Source organism: Capricornis sumatraensis, chromosome 20, assembly GCF_032405125.1.
Source record: "Capricornis sumatraensis isolate serow.1 chromosome 20, serow.2, whole genome shotgun sequence".
NCBI classification, from domain to species: Eukaryota; Metazoa; Chordata; class Mammalia; order Artiodactyla; family Bovidae; genus Capricornis; species Capricornis sumatraensis.
Window position 1 is genome coordinate 39,750,296 of NC_091088.1, and position 18,926 is coordinate 39,769,221.

The window sequence follows — 18,926 nt, forward strand, 5'->3', positions numbered from 1 at the left end:
GCCATGTGAGGCTGAATTTCTGATTATCCCCATTTTACAGCAGAGAAAACTGAGGCTGGGGTGGAGGTGCATGACTGGCCCATGGTCAGCTCAAAAGTGGAGACAGCTGGAAGCCAGGTCCACCCTCACCAGAAGAAGCCCATCCAGTGCACACAGACAAGGGTTGCGGTCTGTCTCCTTTCTCCCGCCACCCCACGGCCCCACCTCTGGGGCTCCCCCCAGGCCTCCCCAGCACCTTTGCAGTCGGCCCTCCCCCAACATGTCATGGGGTCACCTGGGAAAATCTGGTCTGTGTCCTGAGCTATAAAAGGCAGGGGATGGCACCAGCCCTTGGGGTTACAAGGAGCATGAATGAAGGCCCTTGGCAGGTGCTGGGCTCAAAGCCCCAGGGATGAGGCCTACGGTTGGGGTCCGAGTTACATATCCGAGGCCAAATCTGAAACTAGGCCTCCGTGGGGGCAGCCCGCCTGGGCAGGCCCATTGCGGGGTTTGCCTCCCTGCAGCCAGCTCGGCCCTCACAAATGAACAATAACAGGAAACCATCCTGATGGGGGCGGGGAGTGGCGGGGGGGACATGGGCTGGGGCCAGTTGGAAAACCTGCAGGGGCGGCGTCCAGGCCTCCCTCGCCGCTGGGTGGGGCTCCCCTCCAGAGGCTGTCGGCTGAGCTCCACAGCGCTCCACGGTGCCCTCAGCCCCAGCCAGCCAGCCAGACGGAACAGACACACTGTGAGCCCACGGACACGGTGAGTGAGGGGCCTCGGCCTCCCCCCTGTAGAATGGTCATCAGCGACTCCCCCAGGAAGAGCCGCTCCTGAGGTGGCCTGCGTCTGCTGGTCAAGAGCGGGGCGGGGAAGGGGTGCCTGGTGGTGGGCACAGACGGATGTTCTCGGGGAGGGGAAGCTCGGCTCTCCCACGGGTAGACTCCCAGACTTGAGGGCCCAGAGGCATCCGTGGGTGCCGAGCTCCGATGCTCAGAGGACAGGATTCCACCTGAGTCTGCCGGCACACCAGGGGCAACAGGCTGGTGCCCAGGCGGCGCCCCTACTCCCGTTGAGAGAGGGCTTATCCAGGCTGACATCCCCTCTCCTGAAGGCTCTGTGCTAGGAGTGGGTGAGGAGCCCTGAAAGGGGAGCTCAGGGCCTCGGCTCCCTCCTGGCCAGCCCCTGCCCCCATTTTCAGTGCAGGCACGCTGAGGCTGGCTCTGGGTACTTGAGGCCCTGCCTGTGGAATCCTGTCTCCTCCCTCCCCAGACCGCGGGAGCTGTGGATTCTGCCCCCAACACCCAGGAACACCCAGGCACCCGTATATCGGTTGCCAAGAGACCTGGAAGCCCTCATATTTTAGAGAAGTTCTCCCAAAAGACTTGAAGGCAGGTGGTCTAGGGTGAGAGCCTGGCTTGGAGACCGTCTTCCTGGGTACAAGTCCCAGCTCGACCATACGCTTCTGTGATTTTGGTTAAGTTACTCAGCATCTCCCAAACTCAGTTTGCGTGTTGGAACAATGGAGATGGTGGTTCTTTCAGGAGAATTCATTGTAAGGGCTGGAGATGAGGGCCACAGAAGGCTCTGAGGCACTGGAGCCCATTACTGATGAGCAAGCTGATGAGTTAGACACAGCCCTTCTCCATTTCTCAGTCAAGGCAACTGAGATATGAAGTAAGATCTCGTACCCCAAAGCCCAGGTTCTTCCCAAAACCACACAGCTTCTCATGTGCCAGCCTCCTCATCTATAAGCTGGAAGAAAGGGTCTTTTCATGAGTCAAGGGAGGTGATACATCCACTGGCACTGGGAATGAATTGTAGGAGAGGAGCTTTGAGAAATCACAGCTGAATTTACCTGCCACCTGGAACTGACCGTGGCTAGAATGTCATTAAGGTTATGACCCCTGGGGTTGGTCAGTCCCCAGCAGGTGAGGGATGCGTCAGCTCGTCTTCCAGCGGACACTCTGGGCAGCGACTCCGCACCAAGCGCTATGTCTTTTCCCCACCCCCCACCCCATGGATGTTTCTGTCATGGGTTGGGGGCAGATAGGATCCTAACAGGAGATGAAGGGCATTCCAGGGGAGGCAGGGAGCCTGGGCAGCTTGATGGACCTGGACAAGCCAATGTGGCCAGAAGGTTTTAGAGCAGGGAGTGGTTGGGAGGGCAAATGATGCTGAGGACCAGGGGTAAGTACCAGGACTGAGAGCCCTGGTTCACCTTCAGGCATTGGAGAGCAGTAGGACCCTCCCGACTGACCTGAGTCCAGCCACGTGTGGGTCCCAGCCTGGAGGGCAGCAGGAAATCAAGGGAACCAGGAGCTGCTGTGCCCCCAGGCAGCCCCGCTAATTCTGGCTGACCCCGCTAATTACCCCACTAATTGTGGTGAGGGGGTAGGCGAGGCGCCCACTGGCCTGGCAGGGGTTAAGCTGCCCGCCCCACAGTCTGGACCTGAGCGATTGTACTGCTGAACAAGGGCCGGACACGGGGGCAGGAAGCCGGAGGGGCCATGCTTTTCTTCTCCCAAAGCTGGATGACTCACAGCTCTGCTGCTACCCCGAGGACACACAATGGACACAATGGCCACTAGCTCAGGGAAAAAAAACCTTTGAGCCCCCTTGACGATGGAATCCATCCCTGCTACTTCCATCACCTCTCTGCACCTCCGTGGTGTCTGTGAAGCTACTAAAAGAATTGCCAGTTGAGAGACAGAACCACAGAGGCTGAGAGAAACTGAGCAGCCAGTCCAAGGTCACACGATTACTGTGAAGTGAAAGCAGGATATGAATGAGGCCAGCCCCTTCTGACCCCATTGCCCTGCCACACTCCATAGGGAAGCCTGGAGGGGGAGAAGCCGGGGTGGGGATTGAACCGGACAGTTCAAACCACAGAATCAGGCACCAGACTGAGCCAGGAGCCCAGCGATCCTGGAAGGAGAATGTTCTAGGAGACAAGTGCTGCCCTGAGTAACCGGCTTCTTGCTGGAGAGATACTGGCAAGCCCATCCTAATCCAGCTCCAAGCTGATGTTGGGTGGAGAAATCACAGAAGAGTTCCTGGAGGAAGAGCAGGAGCCCCAGAAGGTGCTGGAAGGTCTTGGCTGTGCTCTCTGAGCTTCGGTCTTCTCATTTCTCTAGGGCTGCATGGTCCCTAAGCTCACATGAGGACCACTAGGCCAAGCACCACAGCATAAAGGTCAGATTCTGGCAGGTGCCGACACTGGGAGGAGGGGACAGTAGGGCCCACAGCGCTGGGCCAGGAAGGCGGCGAATGAGATTCCCTTGCACAGGCAAACAGAAAGGAGCAGCAGATGAGCCCAGGGCAGAACCAGGAAATGAGGTCAGGCGTGAATGCCCAGGGCAAAGCCAGGATATGAGGTCACACCCACAGCTGCCAGGCCAGGCTGAGTGGGTAAGGTGAGAGTTGGGACACCCACACACTAAGCACCTACTGTGTGCTGAGCTCGGCACCCGTGATCTCATCAACTCTCCATCAGAGATGAGGAGGCTAGAGTTCAGAGAAGACAAGGAGTGGGCCTAAGGCTACAGAACCCAGGAGCAAAGAGGCAAGTGTGTAATGCTTGTTGCCCCCACTGACTGCCTCAGAGCCCCAGGCAAAGTCAGAAATCCCAGAGGAGGCGGGAAAAGGCTCTCCCAAGGGTGGGTTTTCTCTCCTTGAAGCTTGGAGCTGCCCCTTTAGGATATATCGGGGTGGCCAAGAGACCCTAGCATGCATTTGTTTCAAATCACAAACTAGTCCTGATGAATTGGTAGTCTGTGGCACCCCATTCCAGTACTCTTGCCTGGAAAATCCCATGGGCGGAGGAACCAGCTAGGCTGCAGTCCATCGGGTCACGAAGAGTCGGACACGACTGAGCAACTTCCCTTTCACTTTTCACTTTCATGCATTGGAGAAGGAAATGGCAACCCACTCCAGTGTTTTTGCCTGGAGAAACCCAGGGACGGAGGAGCCTGGTGGGCTGCCGTCTATGGGGTCGCACAGAGTCGGACATGACTGAAGCGACTTAGCAGCAGCAGCTCAAAGATTGTACTGAGGATTCAGGAGCTGAGTTCGAGTTCAGCAGGAATGAACATTGTGATTTATCACCGATGTCTGCCATCAGTATGAAAAAGGCTGAGTGGCAACCCAGAACTTCTGTTTTGTCAGTCCTGCCTTCAGAGGTGCCCTGCACACGGGTATATGGTCATCAGAACCCATCAGAAGGATAATCTGATTGTCCTCAAAGGGCTGTGTGTCTGACAAAGTGGTGGGCTATCAGAGATGCTATTGGGGGACAGGGAGGAGCTTCTCTGAGTTGTTTCAACTATTGTACCTGCTCTGAGCACCCAAGGTGTTGTCTGCAGATGCGCAGATTTGTTTGAAATTCTGTGAGGGAGGAGAGAAGGAGACCAAGGCGGGCTTACAGTCAGTGATGGGGACACTGGCTCCTCAAGGTCCTCTGGGCCTCGAGTTCACACAGCTGGATGCTGGGATGAAGGGGACACTGGCCCAGGCCCTGCCTGATCAGAGACACTCGGGAGTCCGTCAGAAGATGTCGTGGAGGACACGGACTGGGGCTTGAAAAGAAGCAGAGCGTTCACCCTGGGGCCACAGCAAGGAAAGGCATTCCGGGCAGAGGGAACAGCCTGGGCAAAAAGCCTGTTAAAGAGAGGAAGAGCACTGTGTACTGCAGAAACATCCAGTCCTCCTCTTGGCTGGGAGGGGCGGGAGGGGAAGGAGAGGAGAGCCAGAGGGTGGGCAGGGATGCTCAGGAGCAGGGCCTCATCCTGTAGGCGGTGGGGAGCCAGGGAGGAGCAGTCAGCAGGGCAGCAGCGTGGGCAGCTCAGAGGGGAGCTGAGACAGGCGGCTGTTGGCAGAATCCCGATGGGAGGGGATCAGGTCTGGTACCCTCAGGAGCCGGTCATGGGGCTGAACAGAGCCCCAGTTCAGGATGAAGCCCCAAGGGGCCAGCTCACAGCTGCCCAGCCCCACCCCCAACACTTCCCATCCCTGTGGCTCCCAGGGCCTCACCCTTCATCCTCCCAGTGTGGGTGACTGCCAAGGCCCAGCTGTAAATGCTGGGGCTCAAGGAGACAATTTGGGAATCCCTGAATGAGTTTAGGGATCACTGGCTCCGCCCTAGACTGAGGCTTGAGGTGGTGAGAGGGCAGTGGGGAGGGTGGTCCAGGGCCACACAGGGAGCAGGGGCTCCAGCGCCCCACCCTGCAAGCTCTGGGCCTCTCCTCTCACCTCCCAGCCCCTCACCCTTGACCCAGGGTCCCTGGGCAGGAGCCCATAGCCTGCAGGAGGCTGGGCTAGGGTGGAGTGTCCAGTGCACCCTCTGAGGCTTTGCCTGCGGCTGGGCTCTGCTGTCAGGTCTTGTCCCAGCTCACAGCAGGTGTGAGGACAGGAGAAGGGCCAGCCCTGCAGAGAGAAGACTCTTCGGGGGACACAAGTGTGTGCTTGCGTAGGCAGCACATATCTGTGTCCGTGTGGCCTGAGGATGTCGTGTGTGTTATCCTTGACCTGGAGTCTTTCTCTAGCCCACACCCAAGGGCCCTGCAGTCTGCTCAATAACCCCCTAAACCCAGACCCAACCCCTGAAACCTAAGGCTTGAACAGGTCAGGGCAGAACGAGCCCAGGCCTTGGCCAGGCTATCTGCTGAGCAGCTCCCAGCTGGTCCAGGCTTCCTAGGGTCCATTCAGCTACATAAAGCACAGCCTCTGCCCGCCCCATCTCCTCCTATATCCCCCCTTGTAAAGAGCACAGAGCTGAGCAGACCTCACAGCCCCTCCAAAGCCAAACCCTAGTGACAGATGGAGGCCACAAAGAGAAAGGGACGGAAAGGAGTTCTGCCTGCTGTCCCACAGCAGGTCAGAGAGAGGCGGGGTCTCTCCTGGGCTGAGACCCTCCGAGGAGTCAGGGGCGCCCACCTCCGCCCTCTTGCAGCCCCCTCTCCTCCTGTGTCACACCACACACCACAACCTGAAACTGGGTTTCTCATCACATGGTCAGTGTCTCTACATGAGGGTGCAGCCTGTGTTTGCTGTCCACGTGTAGGTCAGTGCCTGGCATGTAGCAGATGCTTGAGAAACGTTTGCTGAATGACTGTATAACCCCTGGGCTCTACAGAGGGCTTCAGAGAGGTGGTGACATGTGACCCACACCCAGGCAGAGGCAAGAGAACATCAAGGGCAAAGGCTGGAGACTGTGACTAAGCCTGAGGGGCGTCACTGTCCTCCAGGCTGGGGCTACTCTTGGAGGCTCACCAAGCACCCTCAAGACCCAGACAGGGAACTGGAGAGGGGCAGAGGCACCCCGCCACCCCGCCACCCCTGAGCCCAACCTGCACCAACGCGGCTCAGCCCTCAGAGCCACACCTCTGTCCTCAGGCCAAGGCATCCAGGTTCTGAGCTCAGTGGCCCCACACACTGTGGACACACACCCAGACCTGGGAATTCTCCAAGGCCGTAACCTCCCACCCGCACATGCCTGAGCCCAGCTGGCCCCACATGCTCCAGGGTTCCCCTACCCCTTCTCCTGGGCTCCATATACCCGCTACCAGGGGGCCCCCTGGACCTTCCCAGACTGACCGAGGGCACAGAGGCCATCAGTCCATTGGAAGCTGCCCCTAAAGCCTCTGTCAGAGCTCCAGGGATGAAGCATCATCACAGATCCTGGATTAACAGGGAGAGGCCGGCCCCTGGCCCCTGGGTGCCCAGCAGGCACCTCTGAGTAGCCGAGCAAATCCCCCATCCCCAAGGCTGTTGTCAGGCAAGCTCCCTGGCTGCTTGGTAGGCATTTCTCAGTACAGACATCACTTCCAAACTCCTCAGTCCCTCTGCATATCTGTGGTACCCAAACCCAGCCAGCAGCAGCCTGATCTCTCCAAAAACTTGTGAGAAACATCAAGAGACATGGCTTCTGCTTACAGGAAAGGAAAGGGCTAAAATAAGCCTGACCCCAGCTGTGCGCTGACCGCACCTCCAGAGGTACAGCCAAGGGCAATTGTGTTTCCAGCTGTGGGTCCAACAAATCCTGCCGGCTGACTTCCTCTCCAACTGTAGGACGAGGAGGAACAATTTCTTGACAAACCCTTCCCCTCAGGAACCCATTTAGGTAAATTTCTAACCGAAAACACAAAAGACAGAAATACAGGGGCTTTTTAGAAGGAAAAGTCCCTCAGGGCCCTCTGAGACTGGGTGTAAGAGAAGCCCAGGATTTAGAAAAAAAGACAGATCTGCATGAGGGTTCCAGATGTATGACTTACAAGTTGTTATCTGAGCCTCACTTTCTGCCTCTGTGAAGTGGGGGTGATAATTCCTGCATGCTGGGGATAGTGTGAAGACTACATGAGACAGAATCTATGAAAGCCAGCATGGAGAACAGCCTCTTCTTCTTATCACTATTGTTATTACTACTATGATGATGATGATGATTACATGATAGAGACAGAGTGCCATGAGGGAAAAACACTACTTGGGGTGAAAGGTAGCCTAAGTTCATATCTTGGCTCCACCACTTGCTGCTGTGTGACCCAGGAGGACTCCCTCTACCTCTCTGAGCTTACCTGCAAAACGGGATTACTGACAACTGTCTCACAGTTTGCAGGGTTTAAGTGAGACGAAGTTTCAGCATGCCACTGAGGAGGCATTCAGGAATGATGTCCCCGGCAAAAAGGGCAGACCTGCGCAAGCACACCAGGGTCCAGCAGGGGAGTGAGATGGGGCACGTGGTCCTCCTCTCCCAAAGGCCCCACCTCCAGAGTCCTGGCCCCTCACTCACTGCTCAGACAGCTGAGCATGCAGAGCCCAGCAAGGGACACTCCAGTGACATGAGGTGACTCTACAGGAGCAAGCACCAGTCCTGGGTGCCAAGGGATTTCTCTCCAGGGCTCACAGCAGAGAGCGATCCCTCTTCTAGACACACGATAGGATCCAAGGGGCTTTTCTGCACATTCAGAGGACATTCCGGGGCTGGGGGTCAGCCAAAGCCACCAAGAGGATGATGTCTCCTGTGAGCCACGCGGCCGTAGCCTGTGACTAGCGGCCTCTGCTGTACTGAAGGCCAATGTGGTTATTTGTTTGTTTGGCTGTTGCCTGCTGGCAGCCCCAGGACCACTGCCCTATCCAAGAGGCTTCAACAAAGAGAAAGCCGCATCCTCTTCACTGTATCAGATGGAGTCCCAGCTGAATACATCAGTTACCCCTGGCATTCCAAAGAAGAGATTTTATGAAGGAAAGATAGAGCTGTGAGCTTAATCATGGGAACAAATGGGATGTTGAGGCCTGTAGAAGCAGGAAGCAGGCCATCCAGGACCAAGGGGACTAAGAAGAGGGGAGGGTTTTTCCAGAACCCAGTGAGGGACTGATGGGAGTTAACAGAGGCCAGCAGGATGGAGAGATGCAGCCACAGGAGGAAATAGGGACCAGAGCAGAGAGCAGTGGGGAAGAAGTTCCTGACTTCTCTCCTCCTATCCTCAAGATGCCCGCTGCAGACCCTACTGGCCAGATATCTGAAGCTCAAGCCAGAAAGCCCAGGGTCAGTCCCCTTGACACAGAGCAGAGGTCAGGGGAGGGACAGGGGGAGTGGATCCAGCAGGGTGGGAACATGCCCCCAGCCAAACGGCTGAGTAATAAGAAACAAAAGTGGTAAGCTGACTACTCAGTGGAGCAGAACAGAGCATCAGCAAGGATTCATATACATTTAGTTTCATTCTTACCTACTGTTTTTAAAAAAATCAGGCCTGAAAACAACCCTGAGAGGCAGACACTAGTGTTCCCATTGTACAGATAATGAGACTGAGGCTCAGAGAGGTGAAGTGTCATGTGTACGGTCACGCAATGACAAAGCAGCGCAACTGACGTTCTCTGAACCACAGAGCCTGCAGTCACAACCATCACCCTGCTCCACGTCACCCCACAGAGGAGAGAGCCATGTGCCATGTGTGACTGGGCCTTGGGGAGCAGGAAGGATGGGCACAGGGAAAGCTCTTCGCCAGGAAGGGAAGGAAGCTGTGATTTGAGCCCAGCAGTGGGAACTGGGCCCCAGCCCTGGGACCAACCCCAGGCGATGATGTAATGGAAGATGCCCACAGATGCGGGAGGTGCAAGGTGGAGACCAGAGATGGCTCCCCAGAGGAGTCTGGGCTCAAAATTCCGGATGAGAAGCGCACCAGACAGAGAAAAGAGGGAAGACCTGTGGGGCTGTCCTGGGCCACTTCTCCTCCCTGGTCTCCTTCACGTTCCAGCCTCCCAGTCTGAGCACCAGCCACACGACACGACCGTCTGCAGCTGCTCCAGCCCCGACATCTCTCCCACTTCAGATCAGGTCTCTGGCAGCTCCCGGCCACGGCCACAGAGACGTCTCATAGCAACTCCAACCTGACACAGCCCACACAGACCTGGTGGCGCCACCACCCACCCATCCTCCAAATCTCAGCAAAAGCCCTGACCTGCAACTGCTCAGGCCAAAGACTGGGGGGCCGGCCTCGATTCCGCACGCCTTGGCCTGCGGCCCCGTATCTCTTCAAGCTCTGTTTCCATCATCACATCTCCTTTTTTCTCGTTCTGATCTTCCTGCCTCCATCTTCTTAAGGACGCTGTGATTGTACTGGGTCTATCCACATAATCCAGGATAACCTCCCTATCTCAAGACCCTTAACTTGACCCTATCTGCTACAAGTCCTCGGCCATGGAAGGCGGCTAGGGAGGGGGACATGGACATCTTTGAGGAGCCACCATTCAGCCTACCACCCTGACCTGGTCCCCTCTCTGAAGCCCCACAGACTGCTCATTTCTCTCTGACCCAAAGGCCTTCTCTTTTGTTTCTTCAGACAAATGAACCGTTTTCTTCTACCTCGGGGCCTTTGCACTTGCTGGTCCTTCTGCCAGGGATTCCCTCCCTTCCCCTGGTATTCCAAGGGCTGACACTCCAGTAGTCATCTCTTTTGAGAGGCCTTCCCTGGCCTTGGGAGTCTCAGCCAGCTGCCCTCTCGCCCTCTGCTGTGACCCTCAGCATAATTCCCTGAGGGCCTCTGATCAGCAGCCGACGCTTTTCCTCATGTCCTTATTTTCCTAGGGTTCCCCCGACAGCGCGCACTCCCCAAGGACACATCCTGTCTGTCCTGCTCACTGCTGCAACTAACACCAAACACACAGTAGAGGCTCCATTCACGTTCGCTCAGGGCTTGGCCTCAGGAGTTAGTCCTGCCCAGGTGCCTGAGAATTCTCTCTTCCCCTTTCTCAGTTTCACTTGTTTGCTTCACTTTTTTATTTTTTTAAAAAACTTTTTATTTTATATTGGAGTATGGCTGGTTAACAATGTTGTGATAGTTTCAAGTGGACAGCAGAGCGACTCAGCCACACGTATACATGTATTCATTTTCCCCCAAACTCCCCTCCCATCCAGGCTGCCACACAGCATTGAACAGAGTTCCCTGTGCTGCACAGCAGGGCCTTGTTGGTAACCCATCTGATTTATTTTTGATGTTATGTATTTATTAGGCTGTGCTGGGTCTTTGTCACTGCCCAGGTTTTTCTCCACTGCAGTGCACAGGCTTCTCACTGCGGCGGCTTCTCCTGTTGCTGAACACGGGCTCTGGGGCGCGGGCTTCAGCGGTTCTGCTTCCTGGGCTCTGGAGCGCAGGCTCAGCAGTTGTGGCACATGGGCTTAGTTGCTCTGCCACATGTGGGATCCTCCCAGATCAGGGATTGAACCCATGTCTCCTGCCTTGGCAGGCTGATTCTTTACCACTGAGCCACCAGGAGAGCCCGGTAGTCCATTTTAAACATAGCAATGTGTACATGTCAATCCCACACTCCCTAACTATCCCTTCCCCCACCCTTTCCTACTTTTTCATTCGTGAGTCACTTCTCACTTGAGGGATACAGAAAGCAGCAAGACACGCAGGTCATTTCCAGGCAAAGAAGGAAATGACCTCCCGGGCCTGAACCCCGTGAGGCTGGCCAGGGGTCACAGCTGCGCTGCCTCTGAGTTAGGACGGCTTCCTGGCAGGACTCTCAGCTCCTCGTCCCTTTGTTCACTGCCTTCCTCCTGCCCGGAGCAGCTGCCCTTTTCACAGCCCACCTCGAAGGGCATCGGGTCTCTTTCGGTTCAACCGCCTCATTTAGGACTGAGGAAATGGACCCGAAAGCCTTCCCAGGCACACGGCACTTGCTCTCCAGGCACTGCCCTACCCCAACCCTGCAAGCCCTCTTCCTCCTGGGCCGGCAGCAGGGGCCACAGGGATGCTGGGTGCTAAGATCAGCAGGCCCAGGAGCCAGTCTACAGACACCCTCAGCCCTCACTGAGGACAGCCTGGCGCCACCGTCTCAGAGAAAATGTTACTAGAGTTTAGAAACTTCCTGTGCTGTGCCCCTCCCTCCAGCCAAGGCGGGGGACGGCCAGGGTGGCAGCCTTCCACCCAGCACCCAGTGGGCCCCTCCTTCTCTCCAGATGGGAGCCCTGGTTCTCCCACACAGCACCCCTCTTCCTCTGAACCCTCCCAGGAGCCACAGGTCAGTGACACGGGGCCCAGCATGGGTATAGGCTGAGGGGTCAGGGCTGAGAGGGCACAGTGACACCCCCTGTGGGGCAGTGAGAAAATCCCCCTTCCTTCTGGAACTCAGGGTGAAGCCAGGCCCTCTCTCTGCGTGACCCCAGATTCCCCACCAGGGTAATCCCACACCCCAAGGGTTGCTTTCAATGGGATCTTGTGCTTAAAAGGACCTCGTGCTGGGTTTCATATTCTTCTGTCTCCGTCCCTCGATTCTTTATAACTTTTGTAAAAAGGACCCCATGTTTCCACTATGTACTGGACCCCACAAACTATGAAGCTGGTCCTGTGAGCCCAGCCTCTCAACACTCCCACCCCACCCCACCCCTGCTCTCGTGACAGCTCCTAAGCTGATCACCAACTGTGAGCTCGGGGTCTGGTGAGGGCCTGACCCTCTGGGTTAAGACATCCAGCTTTCTTAACAGCCTTCTGAGCCTTCTGAAGACAGCATCAAAGTAGCGCTGCTACAGGGGTTCTTAGGCCAGCCAGGGGGCATATTTGCTCAGACAAGCCTTTAAATCCCATCCCACAGCAGGTGCTAGGACAAGAGAGGGCAGAAAGAAAAAGCAGAAACTCTGGGGCCAGGCCAATTCAGTTTGAGTTTAACTCTGCAGCTTAGAGTCTGGGTGAGCTGGGAAATGTTACTAAACCTCTCTTTTCCTCAGCTCATCTATAAAGTGAGGGCTACACACACCCACCTCCAGGGTTATTGGGAGGATTAAGTGAGATAACACATATAAAGTTGATATTTATTATTCTGGTGACATTTTTACTTTTTTTACGACAGTTATTGATAAGTGTCGGCTGTTGAGGTCAGACAACGGTGCTCTAGCCTCAGGCCCACCATTTGCTCCAGCGTGAACATCTCATGTCTGTGCCTCAGGTTTCCCACATGTAAAGCGAGGATAAGCTGGGCATCCCCTGCACAAGGCTCCGGGAGCTCTCGCTCACGTCAGCATCACCCTCTCCTCCAGCAAATCTCTCCTACAGCTCTCCTTTGGGCTCCCCGTCACGCTTGCTTGCTTCCCCGCCAGCACATGCACACCTTAAGAAGGAGTTGTTTCCACGTCCTTCATCCCCTCTTGGACTTGGAGCTTTGTGGGGGCAGGAACAGGCCCTGGTTCTGCTGGGCTGAGCAGAGAGTGGAGGACGAAGGGTTAAATGGGTCAGAGCTCCCTGGGAGATGCTCGCACCGCAAGAGGCCTGATGGTGTGTCCCCTCTTCCCTCAGAGCTGGGCCTCCCTCCTGGGAAGATGCAGGCACTTGTGATGCTGCTGGCTGCAGGGGGCACCTGCTACCTGGGCCTGCTGGCAGCAGCTGCAGCGGCCGCCAACCCTGGCCGACCCAACGCCCTCGGCTCGCTGCCGGCTCACCGGCGCCAGAAGAGAGACTGGATCTGGAATCAGATGCACATTGACGAAGAGAGAAATGACTCGCTGCCCCATTACGTGGGCAAGGTAAGCCTCAGGACCCGGAGCAAGAGAGGGCTCAGCGGCAGGCGGCCCGCAGCGTTGGTGGTGATGGGCAAGACTCTGATGGGGGTGGTGGGGTGGCTGTAGGGTTAGAGATGATGGCTGTGAGGGTGATGGTCATAGTGGGAGAGACAGAGGAGGTGGCGGTGGCGGTGACTAGGAGAAAGCAGACAAGGAGAAAGTGGTGGTGGTGGTGACTGGGAAGGGGAAGGTGGTGGGGGCGATAATGACGATCTTGGAGGTGATGGTGGTGGTGGAAGTAATGCTGCGTACAAGGGTGCATTTTTCTCCCAGACTTTGGTCTGTGGGCTGAATCACTGGCAGAAGGACCACCCCATGCACAGTTAAGGAGGCCAGTATAGTCTGAGGGTTCAGGACTTAGGGTGGAACCAGTCAGTTCAGTTCAGTTTAGTCGCTCAGTCGTGTCCAACTCTTTGCGACCCCATGAATGGCAGCACGCCAGGCCTCCCTGTCCATCACCAACTCCCAGAGTTCACTCAAACTCGTGTCCATCGAGTCGGTGATGCCATCCAGCCATCTCATCCTCAGTCGTCCCCTTCTCTTCCTGCCCTCAATCCCTCCCAGCATCAGGGTCTTTTCCAATGAGTCAACTCTTCGCATGAGGTGGCCAAAGTATTGGAGTTTCAGCTTTAGCATCATTCCTTCCAAAGAACACCCAGGGCTGATCTCCTTTAGAATGGACTGGTTGGATCTCCTTGCAGTCCAAGGGACTCTCAAAAGTCTTCTCCAAAACCCCAGTTCAAAAGCATCAATTCTTCGGCGCTCAGCTTTCTTCACAGTCCAACTCTCACATCCATACATGAGCACTGGAAAAACCATAGCCTTGACTAGATGGACCTTTGTTGGCAAAGTAATGTCTCTGCTTTTGAATATGCTGTCTAGCTTGGTCATAACTTTCCTTCCAAGGAGTAAGCGTCTTTTAATTTCATGGCTGCAGTCACCATCTGCAGTGATTTTGGAGCCCCCCAAAATAGAGTCTGACACTGTTTCCACTGTTTCCCCATCTATTTCCCATGAAGTGAAGGCTGCTTTAAATCTGCCCATCTGAGAGGTCTTCAGGTCCTGAGCAGATGTCTACAGAATTGTGCTGGTAACAAAGTTCATCATCCAGGCCACAGTTTGCCATCTCTAGTCAAGGCCTTTGGACTTCCTCAAAAACCCCTTTCTCTCAGACCACCCACTCAACCAGATTCTAAGACAGCCATAACAAGGTGCCTGACCCAAGCCTGCCCTCCAGGGCAGTGTCTATGACTCTAACCCTCATTTCATCCCTTTGCAAACACGTCCATCCTCAGTCACCTTCCTAGGGTTTGGAGCTACACTGAGTGACTAATGAATGATCTTCCTGTGTCAAAGGACTGCTGATGTCAAAACCACTCTATTGAAAGGAGAGGCTCTAGTGGTGGAATTTCACACATGACCACAGGGAGATGGGTTAGGCTTTCCAAGAGTTTTCATTGAGGAGAAAAACTCCATTCAAGTGCTTTAAAATCTCGCCATGTCAAATTCCTAGAAGCTAAACAGGGTCAGCTAAAGAAAGATCAATGCCCTGGTGAGAGGAGGGGTGGTCCCAAGCACAGACTGGGCTCTAGAAGATAACTGGGGGCAAAGACAGACGTGGTCCCCACTATCGCGGAGCTTGTGATCTAAAACAGGGGTTGACCACATGTCAACCAATGAAGTTAGGACACTCCTTCACACCACACTCAAAATGACTTATTACAGACTTAAATATAAGACATGATACCATAAAACTCAGAGAAGAGAACATAGGCAAAACATTCTCTGACACAAATCACACAAATGTTTTCTTAGGTCAGTCTCCCAAGGCAAAAGAAATAAAAGCAAAAATAAACAAAAGGGACCTAATCAAACTTACAAGCTTTTGCATAGCAAAGGCAACCACAAATAAACAAAAAGACAACATATAGACTGGGAGAAAATATCTGCAAAAGATGCGACAGACAGGGGCTTAATTTCCCAAATACATACGCAGCTCATATAACACAATATAAAACCAAAAAAGCCAATCAAAAAACAGGCAGATGACCTAAGTAGACACGTCTCCAAAGTAGACATACAGATAGCCAACAGGCACATGAAAAGATACTCAACATCGCTAATTATTAGAGAAATACAAATCAATACTACAATGAGGTACCACCTCACACCAGTCAGAATGGTCATCAGCAAAAAGTCTACAAACAATAAATGCTGGAGATGGTGTGGGGAAAAGTGAACCTTCCTATACTGTTGCTGGGAACGTAAAATGGTGCAACCAGTATGGAGAACAGCATGGAGGTTCCCTGAAAAGCTCAAAACAGAGTTACTGTATGAGCCAACAATCCCACTTTTGGGCATATATCCATAAAATATGACAACTCTATTTCAAAAAGATACATCCAACCCAAAGTTCACAGCAGCACTGTTTACAATAGCCAAGACATGGAAGCAACCTAACTGTCCATCAACGGATGGATAAAGATGTGGAGATATGCATATATATATAGGTGTGTGTGTGTGTGTGTGTATGCCATACAAAGAATGAAACACTGCCATCTGCAGCAACATGGGTAGACCCAGAGGTCAGCATACTAAGTGAAGTCAGACAGAGTAAGACAAATAGCATATGATATCTCATATGTTAAATCTAAAAACATGATATAAATGAACTTAATTACAAAACAGAAACAAACTTATGATTACATAGAAACAAACTTATGATTACCAAAGGGGAAAGGGGAGGAATAAATTAGGAGTTTGGGGTGAGCAGATAGAAGCTATCATATATGAAACAGACAAACAAAAACGTCCTACTGTACAGCCCAAGGAACTATATTGAGTAGTTTGTAATAACCTATAATGGAAAAGAATTTCAAAAAGTGTGTGTGTGTGTGTGTATACATATATACGTGTGTGTGTCACTGCTGTACACTAGAAACTAACACAACATTGTAAATCAGCTATATTTCAATTAAACAAATACATGCATAAATAGGGGCTGAGAGAACTGCCCCACCACGCGGTTTTGAAAGTGAAGGTGTGGTTGCCTTCATGCTACAATGGCAGATTTGAGTAACTGTCCAAAGACCATATGACCCACAAAGTCAAAAATTTTTACTATCTGGCCCTTCACAGGACCAGTTTGCCCACCCTGGTCTAGAAGGGCAGCATGTATTAGACAAAGAGCCCCACACATGGCAGATGGGGGCTCCCCGTGATTATAGAGAAACAGGCCAGAAAGGACCCTTAAATGGGGGAGGGTTCAGTCTGGCCCTGGTACCAGAAACGCCACTGAAGGTGGCAGTGGGGGCCAGCTGGGGAATCTCCACTCGCAGCCCTGCCCAAGGCCAGCTCCCTGGGCCCAGGCCTCCTCTGGCCACAAAGAATGGCTGGGAATTTTAGATCTTTCAGTCTGCCTTCAGAGGGGCAGAAGCTTGCCGCAGGGTCACACAGGGAAACCAGAAGAGCCCCAGGAAAGCGTAGGGCTCCTGACTCCCCACACTAGAGGAAAATGTCATCAGACCACCTACTCCTCTGCAGTGGGATGACTGGCCATGAATCAACTTCCAAAGAGAATGGCTGCCCCCAAGGAATACCACTGAGCTGAGTCAGGAACAGTCAGCAGAAAGCGGGGCTACGAGCAGCCCTAACACACTCTGAACAGCTCGCCTGAGAGTCTTTGCCCAGCAGGAAGAGCGTCAGGCCTGCTAGTCACTTGCCACCAGCACGCACTTGGCACCTGGCATGGGGCAGGGGGTGGGGAGGGAGCCCCGTGCAATCCCCACTCTGAGAAGCAGCAAGGCTGCCTGGAAAAGGCAAGGACAGGGCTCCATGGCTCACCTCCTCACTCCAAAGACGTCATCTGAAGGAAGGAAGTCCCTGTTTGTCAAGATCAGAGCCACAGAGCCTTTGTTTACAGAGCTGTTTGCTGGACAATGGGAATGAGACCTGAGCAGCCTTCTGAATCCACAAATATGGGTCAGCATAGCTTTTGGCATTGAGATGTTACATCCAAACATAGGGATAATTTTAAAAAGGGGAGGACCCCCCTAAAACCTATAACCTCAGTCTGTTTAATCATGAGCAAAACAGACTCTAGTAGGGGGGCATCTGACAAAACACCCGAGCAGCAGTCCTCAGAACTCTCAAGGTCATCAAAAACAAGGAGAGTATCATAGAGAAAACAAGCTTTTGTTACCAAAGAAGAAAGTGGGGTAGGTGTGGGGGAGATTACTTAGGAGTTTGGAATTAATATCTACACACCAATATACATAAAACAGGTAAACAACAGAGACCTACTGGATAGCAACAGGGAACCATACTCAACCTCTTGTAAAAAACCTACAATGGTTTGAAAATAATCTGAAATAATCTGAAAAAGAACATGTATGTATGTACAATTGAATCACTTTGCTGTACACTTGAAACTAACACAATATTGTAAATTAACTATGCTTCAATTAAAAAAAAAAAAGGACAGTCTGAGAAACTATCCCAGCCTAGAGGAATTTAAAGAAACATAACAACCATTAATAGATGTAATGTGGTATCCTAGGTGGGATCGTAAAACAGAAAAGCACACTAGGTAAAAGCTAAGGAAATCTGCACAAACTACAGGCTTTAGTTAATATATAAACACTGGTCCATTAATTACAACAAACAGACCATACTAATGTAGTTTGTTAACAACAGGGAAACTGGGAGCAGGAGGGATGGGAACCCTCTGTACTATCATCTCAGTTTTTCTATAAATCTAGAACTGTTCTAATATATAAAGTCTACCTAAGAGAAGTTGGAGGGAAGGAAAACAGAAACTTACCTTCACAGGATATCTTTTTTAACGCTATTGATTTGATAATATTGAGAAATTTTTACCAAAGTTGTTTAAGTATGAGTCAGATACAACTGTCAACTGAAAAAAAAAAAAAAAGCACAATCTAAAAGTTGAGAGTCCTGTTTTATTTGGTAGACATTCTGAGGAATTCAAGCCTGGGAGACAGGACTCTCACGTCCCTCTAAGGGACTTCTGCAAAGAGGCAAGGTGGGGAGCCAGGATATACAGGAGGTTTTGCAACAAAGATCAGGTAGTTGGAACTTCAAAAGATTACCGTTAATTAAAGAAAAACAGACATCTCACAGAACTTAGCCCTTTTTCTGTGTATGAGAAGATGCCAAGGTCAGGGTTCACTGAAATCATTCCTTTGATGCACAGCTCAGCTCTCTGGGGTCAGTATCCTGTGCTTTCTCATCCTGAGTCTCCTCGGGTGCACCATCTGCTAGGAGGTGGGGCGGGGGTGCTGTAATATGATGGCTTGATGGCTGTAACATCCCTTGTTTACTAATATGGCAGCCAACATTTTTTCCATTGCCACAATCTTAGAATTTCAATGACTATCCAAGCAGATTCCTGCTCCCCTGGCTACCTCTCCCTACCTGGGTCCTAATGCACCCACGCAGCCAGGTGTGGAACGACCATCCTGTCCTAACCTGGAGTAACTCACAGGGCCCACACTGTCCCTCCTCCTTGATCCCCACTGTCCCTTGCCCAGGCCACAGGCTCCAGAGCAGGCGTACCACTTCCTGCCTCTAGTCCATCCACTCATCACATGTCCTGGCTGCTGGGTTTGGGGCCTCCCCACGAACCACTTGCCCCCTGCACACTGTGCTCTAAGATGTTTCACCACCTCTAGCTACAGCCTCACTTCTCCGTCTCTCCAGCCCCCAAAGGGGAGGAGCCTCACTCCCAGTTCCCCCTTCCTCACTCTGAGACTCTTCTCTAAAAGCCTTGTCATCCAGCTTCTCAGTCCACCACCCTAATGCTGCTCTCCCCAAGGGCTCTGATGACTGCATCGTTGCTAAGCCTAAGGATGCTTTCCAGACGTCATGGGACTTG

At 53.0% G+C, this 18,926-nt stretch overlaps 1 protein-coding gene across 1 annotated transcript in view; it reads left to right on the forward strand.

Annotated features, from left to right (window-relative positions):
* Positions 1-619: 619 nt before the first annotated feature.
* The window catches only part of CDH5 (cadherin 5), a 39,192-nt gene continuing 20,885 nt past the window's right edge, over positions 620-18,926 (forward strand). Inside the window, exons 1-2 of the mRNA XM_068992243.1 lie at positions 620-744; positions 12,768-12,994. Coding sequence (XP_068848344.1) covers positions 12,791-12,994 — 204 coding nt within the window. The 5' untranslated portion in view covers positions 620-744; positions 12,768-12,790. The remainder of the gene's footprint in view (positions 745-12,767; positions 12,995-18,926) is intronic.